The sequence below is a fragment of the Diabrotica undecimpunctata genome, chromosome 4 (assembly GCF_040954645.1).
Source record: "Diabrotica undecimpunctata isolate CICGRU chromosome 4, icDiaUnde3, whole genome shotgun sequence".
In the NCBI taxonomy this organism is placed as follows: domain Eukaryota; kingdom Metazoa; phylum Arthropoda; class Insecta; order Coleoptera; family Chrysomelidae; genus Diabrotica; species Diabrotica undecimpunctata.
The window spans coordinates 92,851,830-92,867,460 of NC_092806.1; the positions used below are offsets into that span (position 1 = coordinate 92,851,830).

A 15,631-nucleotide genomic window follows, 5' to 3' on the forward strand; every position below is an offset into this window, starting at 1 on the left:
GAATTTGTAAAATGTTTCGAAGATTGCAAAAATCTATTAATTAATGAACCTATACTTCAGTATCCAGATTTTGATAAAGATTTTATATTAACTACTGATGCAAGTAATGTAGCAGTAGGAGCCGTATTATCTCAACTGGTAAATGGTCAAGACAAACCAGTAGCTTATGCATCGAGAACATTAAACGAGTCCGAACAAAACTACAGTGTTATAGAAAAAGAACTTCTTGCGATAGTATGGGCAACTAAATATTTTAGACCTTATCTATTTGGAAGACAATTTAAAATTATGACAGACCATAAACCTTTACAGTGGCTTATGTCTCTAAAAGAACCAACATCACGATTAGTGAGATGGCGTTTAAAATTAGAGGAATTTGATTACATAATCGAATACAAGAAAGGAAGTTGCAATGCAAATGCAGACTCCCTATCTAGAATAGAGATTAATTGTAATGAATTTTTAAAATACATGGAAGAACAAAATAAGACTCCGACAAGGAACGATGATGATAGCGTTTCGATGGCTGTAAATATCGACGACGACACTAACGAACAAAATTTAGAACAAGGAAATGACCAAGATAACGACATTGAAGATAACAATGATGATGGAGAAACTGTACATACTAGTATAGAAGATCCAATACTAGGAATGCTCATTTCTGATAAAAATCTCAATGTTTTTGATCACCAAATTGTAATTGATTTTGTTTTACACTCAGCTGCCAAACCAAAAATTGAAAAAATATTTCCCAACAGAAAAAGACTTTATATCCAAATTTCAAAAAATAATATTGTACAAGAAACTATTAATATTTTTAAAAATTACATTGACCCAAAATACAAATATGCTGTGTACTTCAAAGAAGACACCTTTATACCAGAAATATTAGAAACGTTAAAAAACACATTTAAAAATTCTGCCTACAAGTTAATAAAATGTAACAGCATCTTAAAAGATTTAGTAGACAAAGATGAACAGCATGAAAAAATAAGGTTATTTCATGAAGGAAAAACCAATCACCGAGGTATTCTAGAAACAGAAACTAGAATTAAACGTACCTACTATTGGCCAGGAATAAAACAAGATGTAACAGATTTTATAAATAATTGTAATATTTGCCAAGTAAATAAATATGATCGTAATCCGCCTAATCAAAAATTAATGATTACACCCACAGCTACAAAACCGTTTGAAATAATATTTGCAGACACTTTTCAAAGTCAAGGCCAAAAATTTCTTACTATAATAGACACATTTTCTAAATACGGTCAAGCATACCCACTTTCAGCTTTGACAAGTACTGAAATTGTAAGAGCTTTTCTAACCTTCATGACACATCATGGAATTCCTGATCTCGTAACTATGGACCGAGGCACAGAATTAAAAAACTCTGTTGTACAAGAATTCTTCGACATACATAAAGTAAAAACTCATTATGTTACTACAAATAGTACCCAATCTAAAGGATCTATAGAGAGATTTCATTCTACTCTAATAGAACACCTACGAATAATTAGAAGTAAATCAGATGGAAAAATTGATATCTTAAATCAAATGCCTTATGCTATTTTAGGATATAATAACTCAATACATTCCGTAACTCAACAAAAGCCTATAGATATTATAAATGGACACATTAACACTAAAGAAATATTTGATATGAACATAGACCAAAAACTGATTAATAGTTATATGCAAAAACATAGAGATATGACCAAAGAGATCTATAAAGAACTTAATAAAAAATTGATCGAACAAAAAGAAAAAAGTATTGAATATCACAATAAGGATCGACACGAACCACTCACATACGAAGAAGACAGTGATGTTTACAGGAAAAACACGACACTTGTACGAAATAAACTTAACCCTAAATTTATGAAAGATAAAGTTGTTAAAGATGCAAAAATTAAAGTTGCTACTCAAAAAAGACTTTTACATAAACAAAACTTAAGACGACCAAAAACTAACCGGAAAAAACTCTTGCAGGTTCCTAATGACAACGATGATGGTCCTGGGCCTTCAACAAGCCGAGACTAAAGAAATCACCTTTACAAATCTTAAAGACAATCCCGGTATACTCCCTTATAAATTAGGTAGTGCAAAAATTAAATCCAGTACTCATTCATTTATTCATTATGTCAATTTAGAACCAATTCAAAAAGAAATTAATACCCTAAGGCTTTCCTATCAAAATGTAACAGCTGCAATTAAAGACGGCCTTAGTAGTCCTTATTATTCCGAATTAGAAAATTTTGACCGTGTCCTTTTCTTCCAGCTACAACTAGCTGAACAAAAACTCCAATCACTTTTACCTAACTACAGAGCAAAAAGAGGTCTTATAGACGGACTAGGCTCAATTATTAAATGTATTACAGGAAACTTAGATACAGAAGACGCAAAACATTATGATAGCGCACTAGAAGAACTAAAAAGTAACCAAAATAAAATTGTAAATAAACTTAATAAACAAATTTCATTATCGACAGAGATTGTAGAGAATTTTAATAATACTATTTCTCTCATAAAGAGTAACCAAGAAGTAATTTTCTCTGGTTTAGAATCTATTCGTTCAAATCTTAATAAATTTATTTTTAATTTTGAAGATTTCCTTATAACTAGAAATACTTTAGATCAATTAAGTATAAGTATAAATATTATATTACAGTTGCTAACAGAAATAGAAAACTCTATAACATTTGCGAGACTAGGTATTTTAAATAGTAGTATAGTAAAGATTAATGAACTAAAGTCAATATTAACTCAAATTATGAAATATCATTCAAGAAACGAACTAATTTATCCGAATATTACATCAGACATAAATAAATATTATAAAATCTTAGAAACAGAAGCGTACTACTCTAACTTGACAATTGTTTTCATTGTCCATGTTCCAATAGCTTATCCCGACGAATACTCCTACTATCATTTATACTCGATTCCTACTGTAAATCGAACTACCATAGTACCCCCTAACACCTATCTGATAATGAATGAAAATTTTTACCAATACACATCTGTACCATGCTCCAATCTGAAGCCAAAATTCTTTTGTCCCGAGAATCATCTAAAAAATAAAAATGAAGAAGACTGTCTATTCCAACTCCTTAAACTGAAATCTAATCCTACGAGATGCCAAAGAATAGAAGTTCACATTTCAAAAAATATGATCCAACAAGTAGATGAGTCTCACTACATCGCTATTTTGGTAACCAAAACCAAAATCCAAATGAACTGTACCAACACAGACCTTCAATTAATTTCTGGAAATTATCTCATCACAGTTCCCTTTCAATGCCAGTTTAGCACAGAAGACCAAACATTTAGCAATAATCGCCTCATTTCTGAAAGTCAGCCACTATTACTTCCGAATATAGTTATTCCTCATCCTCATCAAGAAGAGATTCCCAAAGTTCATATCGAAGATGTCCAACTGGACCAGATTCATTTAGTTAAGAAGAAACAAGAAGAAATTAAAACATTGATACTTAAAAACTCAAAAGCTACTAGAGTTTTTAATTTTTGGAACTTATCAATAATATTTTTGATTATAATAATTTTTGCATATTTTGGTATTAAATGTATAAGAAGAACGAATTCGCAAAGAAAAGATGATAGTCCCATGGAGAGTGTTCACATCCAAGATGATCCTGAAGAAAACCTACCCCAAGCCCAACCTAGGTCATTTTTCAATTCCATGAAAAATTCCAGAAACTAAGGGTGGAGGAGTTATAGTCGTTGACCCCATAAGCCAATACCCTAAATCCGATGCGTCAGCACCTGAACTATGATCGACCTGAATATAAAAGTGCAACTTGCGAATTATTGTTTTATTTTCCAATGTGTAATGTATTTTATTTTAATTAATTATTATTCAGTCTGATTTGAACCTTTGTACAGCGAAGTCTGATTTTAATATTGTAACTTTTAAGAACGTAATAAAGTTCTCTCGCATTTGTAAATTAAATAATTATTTTTTAAAAATCGTCCCTGAAGGGCAGAAACTATCAGTCACGTTTTGTATTATTTATTAAATGTTCATAATTATTTTAGTCTTTTGTATTTCAAAATCATAATCTCAATAAATCACTGTATGACCGAGAACTGTCAATTTTGAAATACGTTTGTGTCATGTTTAATTGGCAAATATTTTACGTGTTTGGTTCATACGCTGGTGTATGTGAGTTCGAATCCCAATATGAATTTTCTTTTTTATTTTTGAAATATTTAAAAACCCCACGTTAATTTTATTAAATATATGTAATATACGCAAAAATGCTAAATTTTAAAATAAAATGAAAATTTACAACGTAATCCGAGTTGTTGGTTTTTGAAGTTATACTTCTATACGCGCGTTCGACTTTGGAAATTTGCACTGGAGTGAATCGGAAATTTGCATGGGAGTAACAAGCCTCGTTAGGCATGTTAAATTATAAATTAAAACTTGTAAATATCTCAAGAAAGTTCGAATGTGTACGTATATACACAACAAACAACAATTAAATATTGTATTTGTCAATGTCAGATAAATTGACAGTTGTATCACCAAACAATATTTTTTATTAATATTTTTATCATGGTAAATTAAACATATGTGTAAGTAAGTTACGTATATTGTCATTTTTAAATACTTATGAATATTTCATTTTAATTTGTATTAATATTATCATGGTAAATTAAACATATGGGTAAGTAAGTTATGTATACCTATTGTCATTTTTAAATACTGATGAATATTATTTATTTAATATCTTAGCATTTTTAGAATCGGAAACATTTATTTGTTATTATTTCCACTGATTGATTACTTTATTTTTAATTATTAGCGTACTCATTTATATAAAATGGTATATTAATTAAATTCATATTAAGTACATTGTTTCTTTTGTAAACAACTGACCTAAATTTGTTTTAATGGAATCTTAGGTGAGAGTTTTAAAATATTCGAACTAGAATCGTAATACACATCACCTGATTAGCCGTGATCGTCTAGTGGACTAGTTGTTCGGACCTCACGTTGTGGCCGTGGTAACCAGGTTCGAATTCTAGTCACGGCAATGTGCTAACATGTCACGGAGAAGCAACTTTTTGTTTTTTTTTTGTTAAAAAATATTTAAAATTATTAATTACTGTGTTTAAAACAATAAAATGTATTTTGAAAAAAATTTTACAAAGAGGTGTATATCAAAAATACTCTAACCCGTTCCAAAAAAAAATGTTTTGAAAAAATCATTGTTGGAAGTAGGATTAACATTGATACTTTTGTTTATCTATATAAAAATAACGATTTCATAAATTTTTAATGAAGTTTGGAATAAAAATTTTACAACAGCGATTTACAATTGCTCAGTTTTTGAAGTTATATGCGTAATTAAACATATGCGTAAGTAAGTTATGTATATTGTCATTTTTAAATACTTATGAATAATGCATTTTAATTTGTATTATATTATTATATTGAATTATGTTGCAGCGTATTGTATTGTATTTTTATATTAATAACAAAATAAACAATGAATTTTATTGCAGAGTATGTGTAAAAAATTTTTTTGCATTCAACTCCTTTCATACATATATGAAAATAAAAATATACATTTTCATCAAAATATTATTATATTTTGATGAAATCCTCCTATTACAAGTCAAATATTGTTTATATACAGCAAACGATGCACCATATACCTATTTACCTAATTCTGTTTCTCTGTCTGCTCTCTCTTACCCATAGCATTACATATGTAATGATTGTGCAGATTGACTCCCATACAAATTTGTAACGGCGAACGCGTGTATAGAAGTATAACTTTTACCGGCAGTCCCACTGGACTGCCACACCCGTTTTTTATAATTTGGTTTTGAATCTTTAATGTTGCTTATAGCTTTTACATGCTAACTTTGTTGTAATAAGAAAAATTGTTTGATGATCAATTCCTACTATTTTTTATTAAATTTTACCATTTGATCTGTTCTAACATAAAATATGATTGTCACTTATTTCAAATTGTCTTCAAACCAGGCATAATTTTAAAATCTGCCTCTGAAGTTAATTGTGACAAGTCCATTTTTCAATCAGGAATTTATTGTTGTAAATCTTGTAATAAGTATCCTTTATAAAATGTATATCATAAATCAATATTTAATGGAGCTCATTTCTAATGCTACTGCAATTGCTTTTTGTGCTAGAGAAAATAATTACATGGTTTACAATACTAATGAATTATTTAAATTTGTGGTATATTAAATTTATTTTTTAAATTCATCTTGTTTTTTTTTCACAATGTAAACCCTGGTAAATACTTAATAACACTACTTACTTTTTGAAAAGTTTATTAATGTTATAAAATTTATGTATAAAAATAAATTTATTTTCTGACAACTTATCAATAGAAATCAAAATAAGCAACAAAAGAAATAATGTTCGCAGCAGTAATGTTCACACAACTATACATTTATTTTTAAATAAAAAAATGTGAAATACCATGGACCAGCCAGTTGATTCTGTTAACTATATATAATAGTTAGTGGGGCGTGATAATTGAAAATATAAAATGTTAAAAACATGTGTGTACCAGGTCAAGACGAGAGGGGAGTCAGTATTCTGAGTCCTCAGACCGAGATACCTCCATCCCTCCTGACTAGTACTTATAGCATTATGTGATACACTTTTGTTTTTATGATTATAAATCTCTACATTTAATCGAACATGATCCTTAGGCGAACTATAATTTTTATTAATCAATTCAACAATAAATATCATAACCAAATCCCTGTGATTTTGATTCAGTATTAATATAGCCTGATTTAAATCTCTTTGGGTCTGAGAGTTATTTATAAAGTGACTAGGAGATTCTTTGGGGGATCTCCCATTAGGATTGTTCAATACTTTAGAATGAGAACTTTGATCAAAGCCTACATTTAATTGTCTTTTCCTTTTTGATGGAGTGGATTTTGTAATCTGACTGTAGGAAACAGAATTTGAAGACAGGGATGTAGCAACTGATCTCCTCTTTTGAACTGAAATGCTATTTGCAGAGGATAGATTATTTACAAGATTAGGAAAATCCTTAATGTTCAACTTTGGGCTAGATGTTTCCCTTGGAATGTTTTGGTTAGCTTCATAATATGATAAGTTGGCAAACGACATAAGTTCCTTAATACTCTTTTGTCTTTTTCTTTCTTTACATTCAGGATGTCTAGAGTCATGATCTGGTGTTTTACAGAACATACAAAACCTACTGCACCCTACAAATGAGGGAGAATAATGATTTGCACCACATGTAACACATCTGTTACATGTGGTGCATTGGGAAAGAGAATGTCCATATAAAAGACAGTTATGACATTGGAGAATTGGACTAACAAAGGGTATTACCCTCTGTATCTGTAGAGTAGGGAGGGCGAGTTAAGTTTCACAGCACTTAGGCCACAATTGACCCATTGTGCATCCTCCCAGGGAGCTGTCACCCTTAGCTCATTGTCCATCCTGCCAATTCTAGGAAGGTGGACAAGTCACCAGGAGACATCTCTCTTATGTGGGCAGGTGTTGGCCAGGACTCGCCGAACGCGTCCTCTCGTATTAACGATAACTCTGGGCATTCACATAGGACATGCTCTACAGTTTCGTCTTCTCGTTCACACTTCCTACATAGAGGTGTGTCTGCTAGCCCCAGTGTATGGAGGTGTTTGCTTAGTTGACAATGACCAGTTAAAAAACCAACTGCCAAACGTAGGTTTTTCCTGGTCATTCCCAAGTACTTCTTAGATGTTGACTCTTCAAGGTTACTTAGTGTTACCCTGGCAAGTTTACATCCTTTCCCTTCTTCCCATCTTTTTACGGTTTGCGCATGGGAGTGACATTTGACAATTTCCGCGATTGTTGTAGTTGACCAACCAAAAAGATCCCCAGGTCCTAAGAGTCTTAGGCCTGCCGCCTTCCTAGCTAATTGGTCAGCAATGCGGTTGCCTTTATTCCTATTGTGTGCTTTAACCCACCTCAGGATGATGGTATTACCATCCGAAGCTTGGGTTAGTGACTTGTGACACTCCATTACTAAACCTGATGTGACACGTGGTCTATTCAAGGTTAGTAGCGCTTGTCTGCTATCTGTGCAGATGATTATAGTTTTACCTGCTATACCTTTTTGGGTTATCTCTTTTGCGGCTATGGAGATACCAGTCAGTTCTGTCTGAACTACGCTGGCATTTTTGCCCATACCCCACTTTATTCTTAGGTTCAGTGATCTGGAGTATATCCCGCATCCTGAGCCTTCTTTCATTTTGGAGCCATCGGTGTATATGCAATAGGCATTTGCCACGTTTGTCTTCATATACTGTCCTGTTTCAATTTTGTAGGGTTTGTTGAAGACAAACTTTGGTTCAATTGAGTCGCAGCCTGCCTGTAGAAGTGGTAACGCATCCAACTCTTCTCGCCAGAAACGAGTTCTCAATTGTCCCATTCCTACATCAAGGTTTGCACCAGCTGAGCGCAGTCGCATCATTGTCACTAGCGCCACCTCTTTGACATATATATCTAGAGGCGTGATGCCAATGATCAACTCCATTGCAGCAGTTGGTGTTGTTTTCATGGCACCTGTTATATTTATGCAAGCCATCCGCTGAATATGGTTTAGTTTGTTAATCGCTGTTGCCTGTAGCACTTTTGGTACCCAAGCAATAGCTCCGTAAGTTAGCATTGGCCTAATGATAGCGGTGTAGACCCAGGCGATCACCCTGGGCGTGAGGCCCCAGGTGCGTCCGACCGTTCGTCGACACTGCTCATAGGCAATATATGCTCTTTTAGCTCTACCATCTAAGTGTGAGTTTCATGTTAACTTCTTGTCAAGGGTAATACCGAGGTACTTCACCTCGTCAGAAAAATTTAGACTGTAGTTTAGAATCCTTGAGGGTATTAAGCCCGTGATTCTTCTTTTCCTGGTAAAGAGGACCATCTCAGTTTTCTTTGGATTTATAGATAGTGAGTGTTCCTTGCACCATGTTTCTATTAGTCGGAGAGCAACTTGTGATCTCTCACATAGTGTGCTCTCAAACTTACCGCTTTGCAGGACAGCAATATCGTCTGCATAGGCTATTGTGTAGAAACCGTTGCTGCTGAGTTGGTCAACCAGGGTATCTAGAACTATGTTCCAGAGTAGTGGTGATAGCACCCCTCCCTGTGGACAGCCCCTCGTAACCATGCCTCTAACAGAAACGTCTTCTACATTTATGCTTATTGCTCTATTAGAGAGCATACTGAATATCCATTCGCTTATGGCCAGGGGAACATTCCTGACGTTCAGCTGTTGGGTGATAGTTGGGAATGTGGTTTTATCAAACGCTCCCTCAATGTCTATGAATATACCTAGGGTGGATTCTTTATTATCCAGCGATCTTTCAATTCTTCCCACTACATGATGCAGTGCAGAATCGGTAGATCTTCCCGAAGTATATGCATGTTGATTTGGGTGAAGTGGGTTATGGACCAGAACTTCATCCCTTATGTACCTCTCGCATAGCCTTTCCATCGTTTTCAACAGAAAGGATGTTAGGCTAATTGGTCGGAAAGCCTTTGGTAGGGTGTAGTCCATCCTACCTGGTTTTGGTATGAAGACCACACGTACCTCTCTCCACTTCCTAGGAATATATCTCAGAACCAAAGAGGCTCTGAATATTTCCACGAGGTGCGGCAGAAGGATATCCAGTCCCCACCGTAGTAGGGCTGAATATATGCCGTCAGGCCCTGGTGATTTGAAAGGGGTGAAGCACAATATGGCCCATTTTACCTTTTCCTCATTAATCATTGTTCTGGCGAGATGCCAGTCGTTTGTTGACGGTGTGATTGCTTCTTCCATCCGGTTTGGTGCTGTTGAGACACTAGAACCGGGAAAGTTTGTTTTCATCAGGACCTCAGCACTTTCGCGAAGGTTGGAAGTTTTATTCCCATCTTCCTTCGTTAGTATGCCGACATGCCGATGTGGGTCCTTTGAGAGCGCTTTTTGTAACCTGGAAGCCTGCGCGAAATCTTCGATTTCCTCACAGAAGGTTCTCCAAGCAGCTCTTTGTCTTTGTCTGCAGACTTTTTTAAACTCTCTGAGATTTGATTGGTAAGAATCCCAATCCTCTTTGAGTTTGGTGCGTTTTGCTCTATTAAAAGCTGTTCTTGCTGTCTTCCTAAGGTGTTCCAATTCAGTGCACCACCAAGAGTTGGTTTTGCGACTTTCCTGGACCATCCTTATTGGACAGGATTTTTTATAAGCATAGCTTATTTTGTTTTGGATAGATACCGCATACCTTTCCAATTCTGTATTAGTTCCTGGAGTTGAAGCCCTTTCATTCCGCAGAGCATCTTCTAAGAGTCGGTTGTAGAGTTCTACATCCGTCCTCTTAGGGTCGCGCGATTTGATAAGGCTTTTTTCCAGACTAATATTATAGGTTAGCCAGCGGTGGTCGGACATAGAAATATCCTCCGATACCTGCCAGTTCTGAATTTTATTCGATATTTCAGCTGTTGCCAGCGTGATATCGATGACTGTTTGGCTACGAACATTAATAAAGGTAGGTTCGGTGCCCTTATTTAAGATATACAAATCTTTTATAGTAATATAGTTATAAAGAGACTTACCTCGAGCGTTGTTATCTCTGCTGCCCCAGCCTAAATGGTGAGAGTTCGAATCGCAGCCGATAATAAGTTCTACATTCTGACTGAGACAATGGTCTACCAGATCTTCCATTTCCCTTGTTGGTGGTAGGGTGGCTGCATCTGAGGGTAGGTAGACTGATGCTATTATTACCCTCATAGGCAGACCATAAATTTCAATTTCTTTCTGGATATTCCTTCCTGAAAAATTTAAACAGATAGTACCTGTAGGGATGAAAGTGCTTTCTGAATTATCTTGCATAACCCTTCTATTCATTCTTTTAACAGAGATAACTCTACAAAATGGTAGATTAGTAGAAGTTGACATTTTAATTTCCTCTTCTGACAAAGATTTAAAAACTCCCCTGACAATACCTTTACAAGAGATAAGATGAGTGGGAATGAAAACCTCATAACCTAATTCTTCCCAGTCCTTCCTAAGGATAAACGAATTGGCAGATTGTTTGTCCTTGAATACTACCCCAACTCTCTTTTTCCCTTCCTACCAAACTTAACAATCTCTTTCAGTTTTAAATTAAAGATAGTCTTAGCAATACTTAAGATATGATAGTTACCCACATTACTATTTTTACCCTGAACAAAGACCTCAAAGGGCCCCAAATCTGATTCAGAATATAATCTTTTTTCTTTAATGTTTACTTTCTCTATTGCATTGTTTTGAGACAGATTTTGACTAATATTAGGGTCGGGATCTGGTGGTTGGTCGGGAGGAATTTCTTCCTCCATAATGGCGAACGTTAACAAAGTTTAAATCTACCAAAACGTTTAGATGTGGTTTTGTTGCCGAGAGGGGGCATTTGGGCCTGTAGGACCCATCGCCGGCTCTTCGGGCTTCTTCCTATCCCCGGAATTGGATCGGGTATTCACCATCTTTGGTTTGTCGCTGGTAGAAAGGTTAAATACTACCGCTGTTATAAATAACAGTTCCAGTGACAAATATCTGTTATAGGTAACGGTTCCAAGGAACAGTTACAAAGTAACAGAGCAAAAATGGAAAACAGATAGGTAAAAATGATCTAAGTATTCCTTGACTTACGGAGGGAATAACTTAGTAAACAAAAAAAAATAAGATGGTATAAAAATATAATGCAAAGAAAAATGTTTCTAAGTGTTCCTTGACTTACGGAAGAAACAACTTAGGACAGAAATATAGATAAATGAAATATGTAAATGTGAGAGTAAAATATGGAAATATTTCTAAGTGTTTCTTGACTTACGGAAGAAACGACTTAGAGTGGAAAATAAAGGACTCGTCTTCCTCCACGTCCGTTGTAGGCCAGCTAAGTCGCACCACTTCCTCGTCTTGGTCAGCTTCTTCTTCTCTCTCCGTGGTTGGGTTCCTGGACAAGTGGTCAGGGAGTTCGTTCTCCTTCCCTGGGATATGTATCACGGTGAAGTTGAACTCCTGAAGTAGCAAGGCCCATCGGGATAGTTTGGCCTTGTCTTCCTTGAACCGATGGAGCCACAGGAGAGCCTGACTGTCGGTGTACAGCGTGAAGTGCTGATCCTGGAGGAAGTGCTTGTACCTTTTGAGTGCCCAAACTAATGCGAGGCACTCTTTCTCGTTAATATGGTAACGGGTTTCTGCTGGTTTTAACTTCGTGGAGGCATATGCGATGACTCTCTTGTCGTCTTGGGTTCCTTGGAACAGGACTGCGCCCATGCCGACATCGGAGGCATCCGTCTGGAGGCAGAAGGGTTTGGACGCGTCTGGTCGGTGGAGTAGGAGATCTCCCTCGATTTCGATCTTGAGACGTTGGAAGGCGGCTTCTGCGGCGTCGTTCCAGTGCATCCGTCTCTTATTACCCTTGGTGAGGTCCGTCAAGGGTGTTATGATGTCCGAAAATCGAGGGATGAAATCCCTTAACCAGTTGGCTGTCCCGATGAAGCTTCGCAGTTGCTTCATCGTCCTTGGAGTGTCGAAGCCTTTGATTTTCTCCACATGCTTCTCCAGAGGTTGGGTGTTGGCAGAGGTGATTTTGTGTCCTAGGTACTCCAGTTCGTCTGCTGCGAATTTACACTTTTTTAGGGATGCCCATAGTCCGTGTGTCCGAAGTCTCTCTAGAACCAGGCGGAGGTGGTTCTGGTGTTGGGTCCAGTCTTCTGAATAGATGATAATATCATCCATGTATACCTTGATGAAAACATCGATGTATCCTGCAAAGACTGAAGTCACGAGCTTCTGGAACACAGCTGGTCCGTTCTTGAGGCCGAAGGGCATCACCGTAAATTCGTATGAGGACCCGTCAGGCAGGCTGAACGCTGTCTTCGGGCTGGAGTCCTTGTGCAGTGGGACTTGCCAAAATCCACTCTTCAGATCTAAGGTGGTGAAGATCTGAGCCGTGCCAATCTCTTTGATGGAGTCGTGGATTGGTGGCATGCTGGAGGCTTCGTCGATGGTCACGTTGTTAAGCTTCCTATAGTCTACGCAGAAACGGGGGGTGCCATCCTTCTTGGTTACAATAACCACCGGGCTATTGTAAGGAGATTTGCTGGGGCGGATGACTCCTGCGGCTAGCATCTCTCTCACCTCCTTGGCCATTATCTGCTTCTTCTCCGTAGAATATTTATAGGGCTTAACGTTGATAGGCGTGGCGTCGGTCACTTCGATTTTCATTTCGGTGGCCTTGGTGGTCGGCTGACGTAGACGGTCGTCGAAAACGTCATCGTACTCTTGAATCAACTTTTCAACTTGTTGCAAAGCGAAGGATGGAGCTTGATGGGGTTCCAGCCGCTGCGTCCTGGATTGCCTTTTTGCTGGGTTCTTCCAGTAAATGGTGGTTCTGCAGGTGGTACCGACGTGTAGACATTTACGTGGTATGTCTACATTGGCCTCTTCCTGTTCCAACCAAGGCATCCCTAACACAACGTCGTGGTTCAAGTCCTCCATAACCACGCAGTTGACGGTTGAATCCAGAGTCTCGATGTTAATCTTGACTTCAGCAGTCCCTAGGGTGCGGGACGTGCTGCCCGTGCACGCCAGCTGAACCAATCCTGATCGTCGTTGCAGGTCCCGTCTCTGGATCAATCTCTGGTGAATGAAGTTCCCAGATGCACCGGTGTCGACTAAGATCTTCACACGTTGTCCGTTGATCCTTCCATGGAGTTGGGGAAGGCCTGTCGTCGAGGGTCGTGTCTGAATCGGGTTCAGTTGGGGCACCATCTTCACAACAGGGTTTAGTTGGCGCCCCTGTTGGCGTTTCCCTGGTTCTGAGGTAGTGGAGGTGGTGGTTGGCTCATCGGTGGCATCCTGGACTGTCTGTTGGGGTTCCTCCATTCCTCGATCGCTTCAGGGTGGCGTGGTGTGTTGTTTTGACGTGGGGGACGGTAGTGCTGTCGCTGTCGGGATTGTTGCTGGGATTGATGTTGGGGTTTGTTAGCGACGGTGTTCCGGCGGGTATCAGCTTCCATTCCTTGGGCTATTGTTAGGAGGTCCTCCTCGGTCTTTGGAATGTTCACTCGTAGGCAGATCGCGATGTCGGGTCTCAGTTGGTTTACGATGGTGATACACCTCTGGTCCTCAGGGGTGTATGGTGCGAGACGTCTGAATAAGGCTGCTTTACCGTTGATAAAGTCCTCCGTGGGTTCATCCTTCCGTTGATGTTCTCCATGAAGTTTCGACGTGAGGGCTGAGAGCAAAGCGGGGTCGTTGTACTTCCTCAGGAGACGGTTTCGGAAGCTGTCGTACGGTAGGTCTGTGTGGGAAAACTTCTGGGCCCATTTCTTCGCGTCGCCGTGGAGTGAGTTGTCGATGAGGTAATCTATCCAATTGTCCTCGTCCACGTCGTATTTTGTCAAGAAGGTCTCGGCTTTGGTTAGAAAGCTGAGAGGGTTTTCAGTGTCCCGGCCTGAGAACTGAGGGGGCTTCATATATGAAATCCTGGGCTTCGGTGGCTCAGGATGAGGCATCTGGGGTGTGGTGCCTTGAGTGGTCGATAGGGCCGTCATCGCTTGCATAAGGGCAGAGATGAAGTCAGCTGTGGAAGGCTGGCTCGAAGACGGTCCTGGGGTCGTGGATTCGGTTTTAGTGGGTTGGGCGCCATGTTGCCGAGAGGGGGCATTTGGGCCTGTAGGACCCATCGCCGGCTCTTCGGGCTTCTTCCTATCCCCGGAATTGGATCGGGTATTCACCATCTTTGGTTTGTCGCTGGTAGAAAGGTTAAATACTACCGCTGTTATAAATAACAGTTCCAGTGACAAATATCTGTTATAGGTAACGGTTCCAAGGAACAGTTACAAAGTAACAGAGCAAAAATGGAAAACAGATAGGTAAAAATGATCTAAGTATTCCTTGACTTACGGAGGGAATAACTTAGTAAACAAAAAAAAATAAGATGGTATAAAAATATAATGCAAAGAAAAATGTTTCTAAGTGTTCCTTGACTTACGGAAGAAACAACTTAGGACAGAAATATAGATAAATGAAATATGTAAATGTGAGAGTAAAATATGGAAATATTTCTAAGTGTTTCTTGACTTACGGAAGAAACGACTTAGAGTGGAAAAATAAAATACTCAAAATATAAAACGAGAAATGCAAAAATGAAACTGATTATAGAAATATGTCTAAGTGTTTCTTGACTTACGGAAGAAACAACTTACAACAGAAAATAAACAAGAAAATCAAATATAGTAAAATAAATGCACAAATATTTATAAGTGTTTCTTGACTTACGGAAGAAACGACTTATAATAGAAAATAAGAAAAATCAAATATAGAAAAGATGTGAAAATATTGCTAAGTGTTTCTTGACTTACGGAAGAAACGACTTATAATAGAAAATAAGAAAAATCAAATATAGAAAAGATGTGGAAATATTGCTAAGTGTTTCTTGACTTACGGAAGAAACAACTTAGCATAAAATAGAAAATGAAAGAGACAAATGTATTAAGTATTTTCTTACTTAAGGAAAAAAAAAAATATCTTAAAAATAAAATATCGGAAATAATAATGCAACAATGATTATG

At 37.4% G+C, this 15,631-nt stretch overlaps 1 protein-coding gene across 1 annotated transcript; it reads right to left on the reverse strand.

Annotated features, from left to right (window-relative positions):
• Positions 1–13,952: 13,952 nt before the first annotated feature.
• On the reverse strand, positions 13,953–14,611 carry LOC140438813 (activity-regulated cytoskeleton-associated protein-like). Its single transcript, XM_072528461.1, has 2 exons — positions 14,059–14,611; positions 13,953–14,002 (listed from the first exon to the last, which is right to left on the reverse strand). Exons 1-2 carry the CDS (start codon positions 14,609–14,611, stop codon positions 13,953–13,955), a joined length of 603 nt encoding a protein of 200 aa, XP_072384562.1.
• Between the last annotated feature and the right edge of the window lie 1,020 nt (positions 14,612–15,631).

What these genes read in the sequence shown, in the direction of transcription:
- LOC140438813 (XM_072528461.1), bottom strand. Translation starts at nt 14,611, where the DNA reads ATGACGGCCCTATCGACCACTCAAGGCACCACACCCCAGATGCCTCAT. An exon ending in AGGAATGGAAGCTGATACCC is followed by an intron (nt 14,003 to 14,058) that starts GCCGGAACACCG and finishes CAATCCCGACAG; the next exon opens with CGACAGCACTACCGTCCCCC.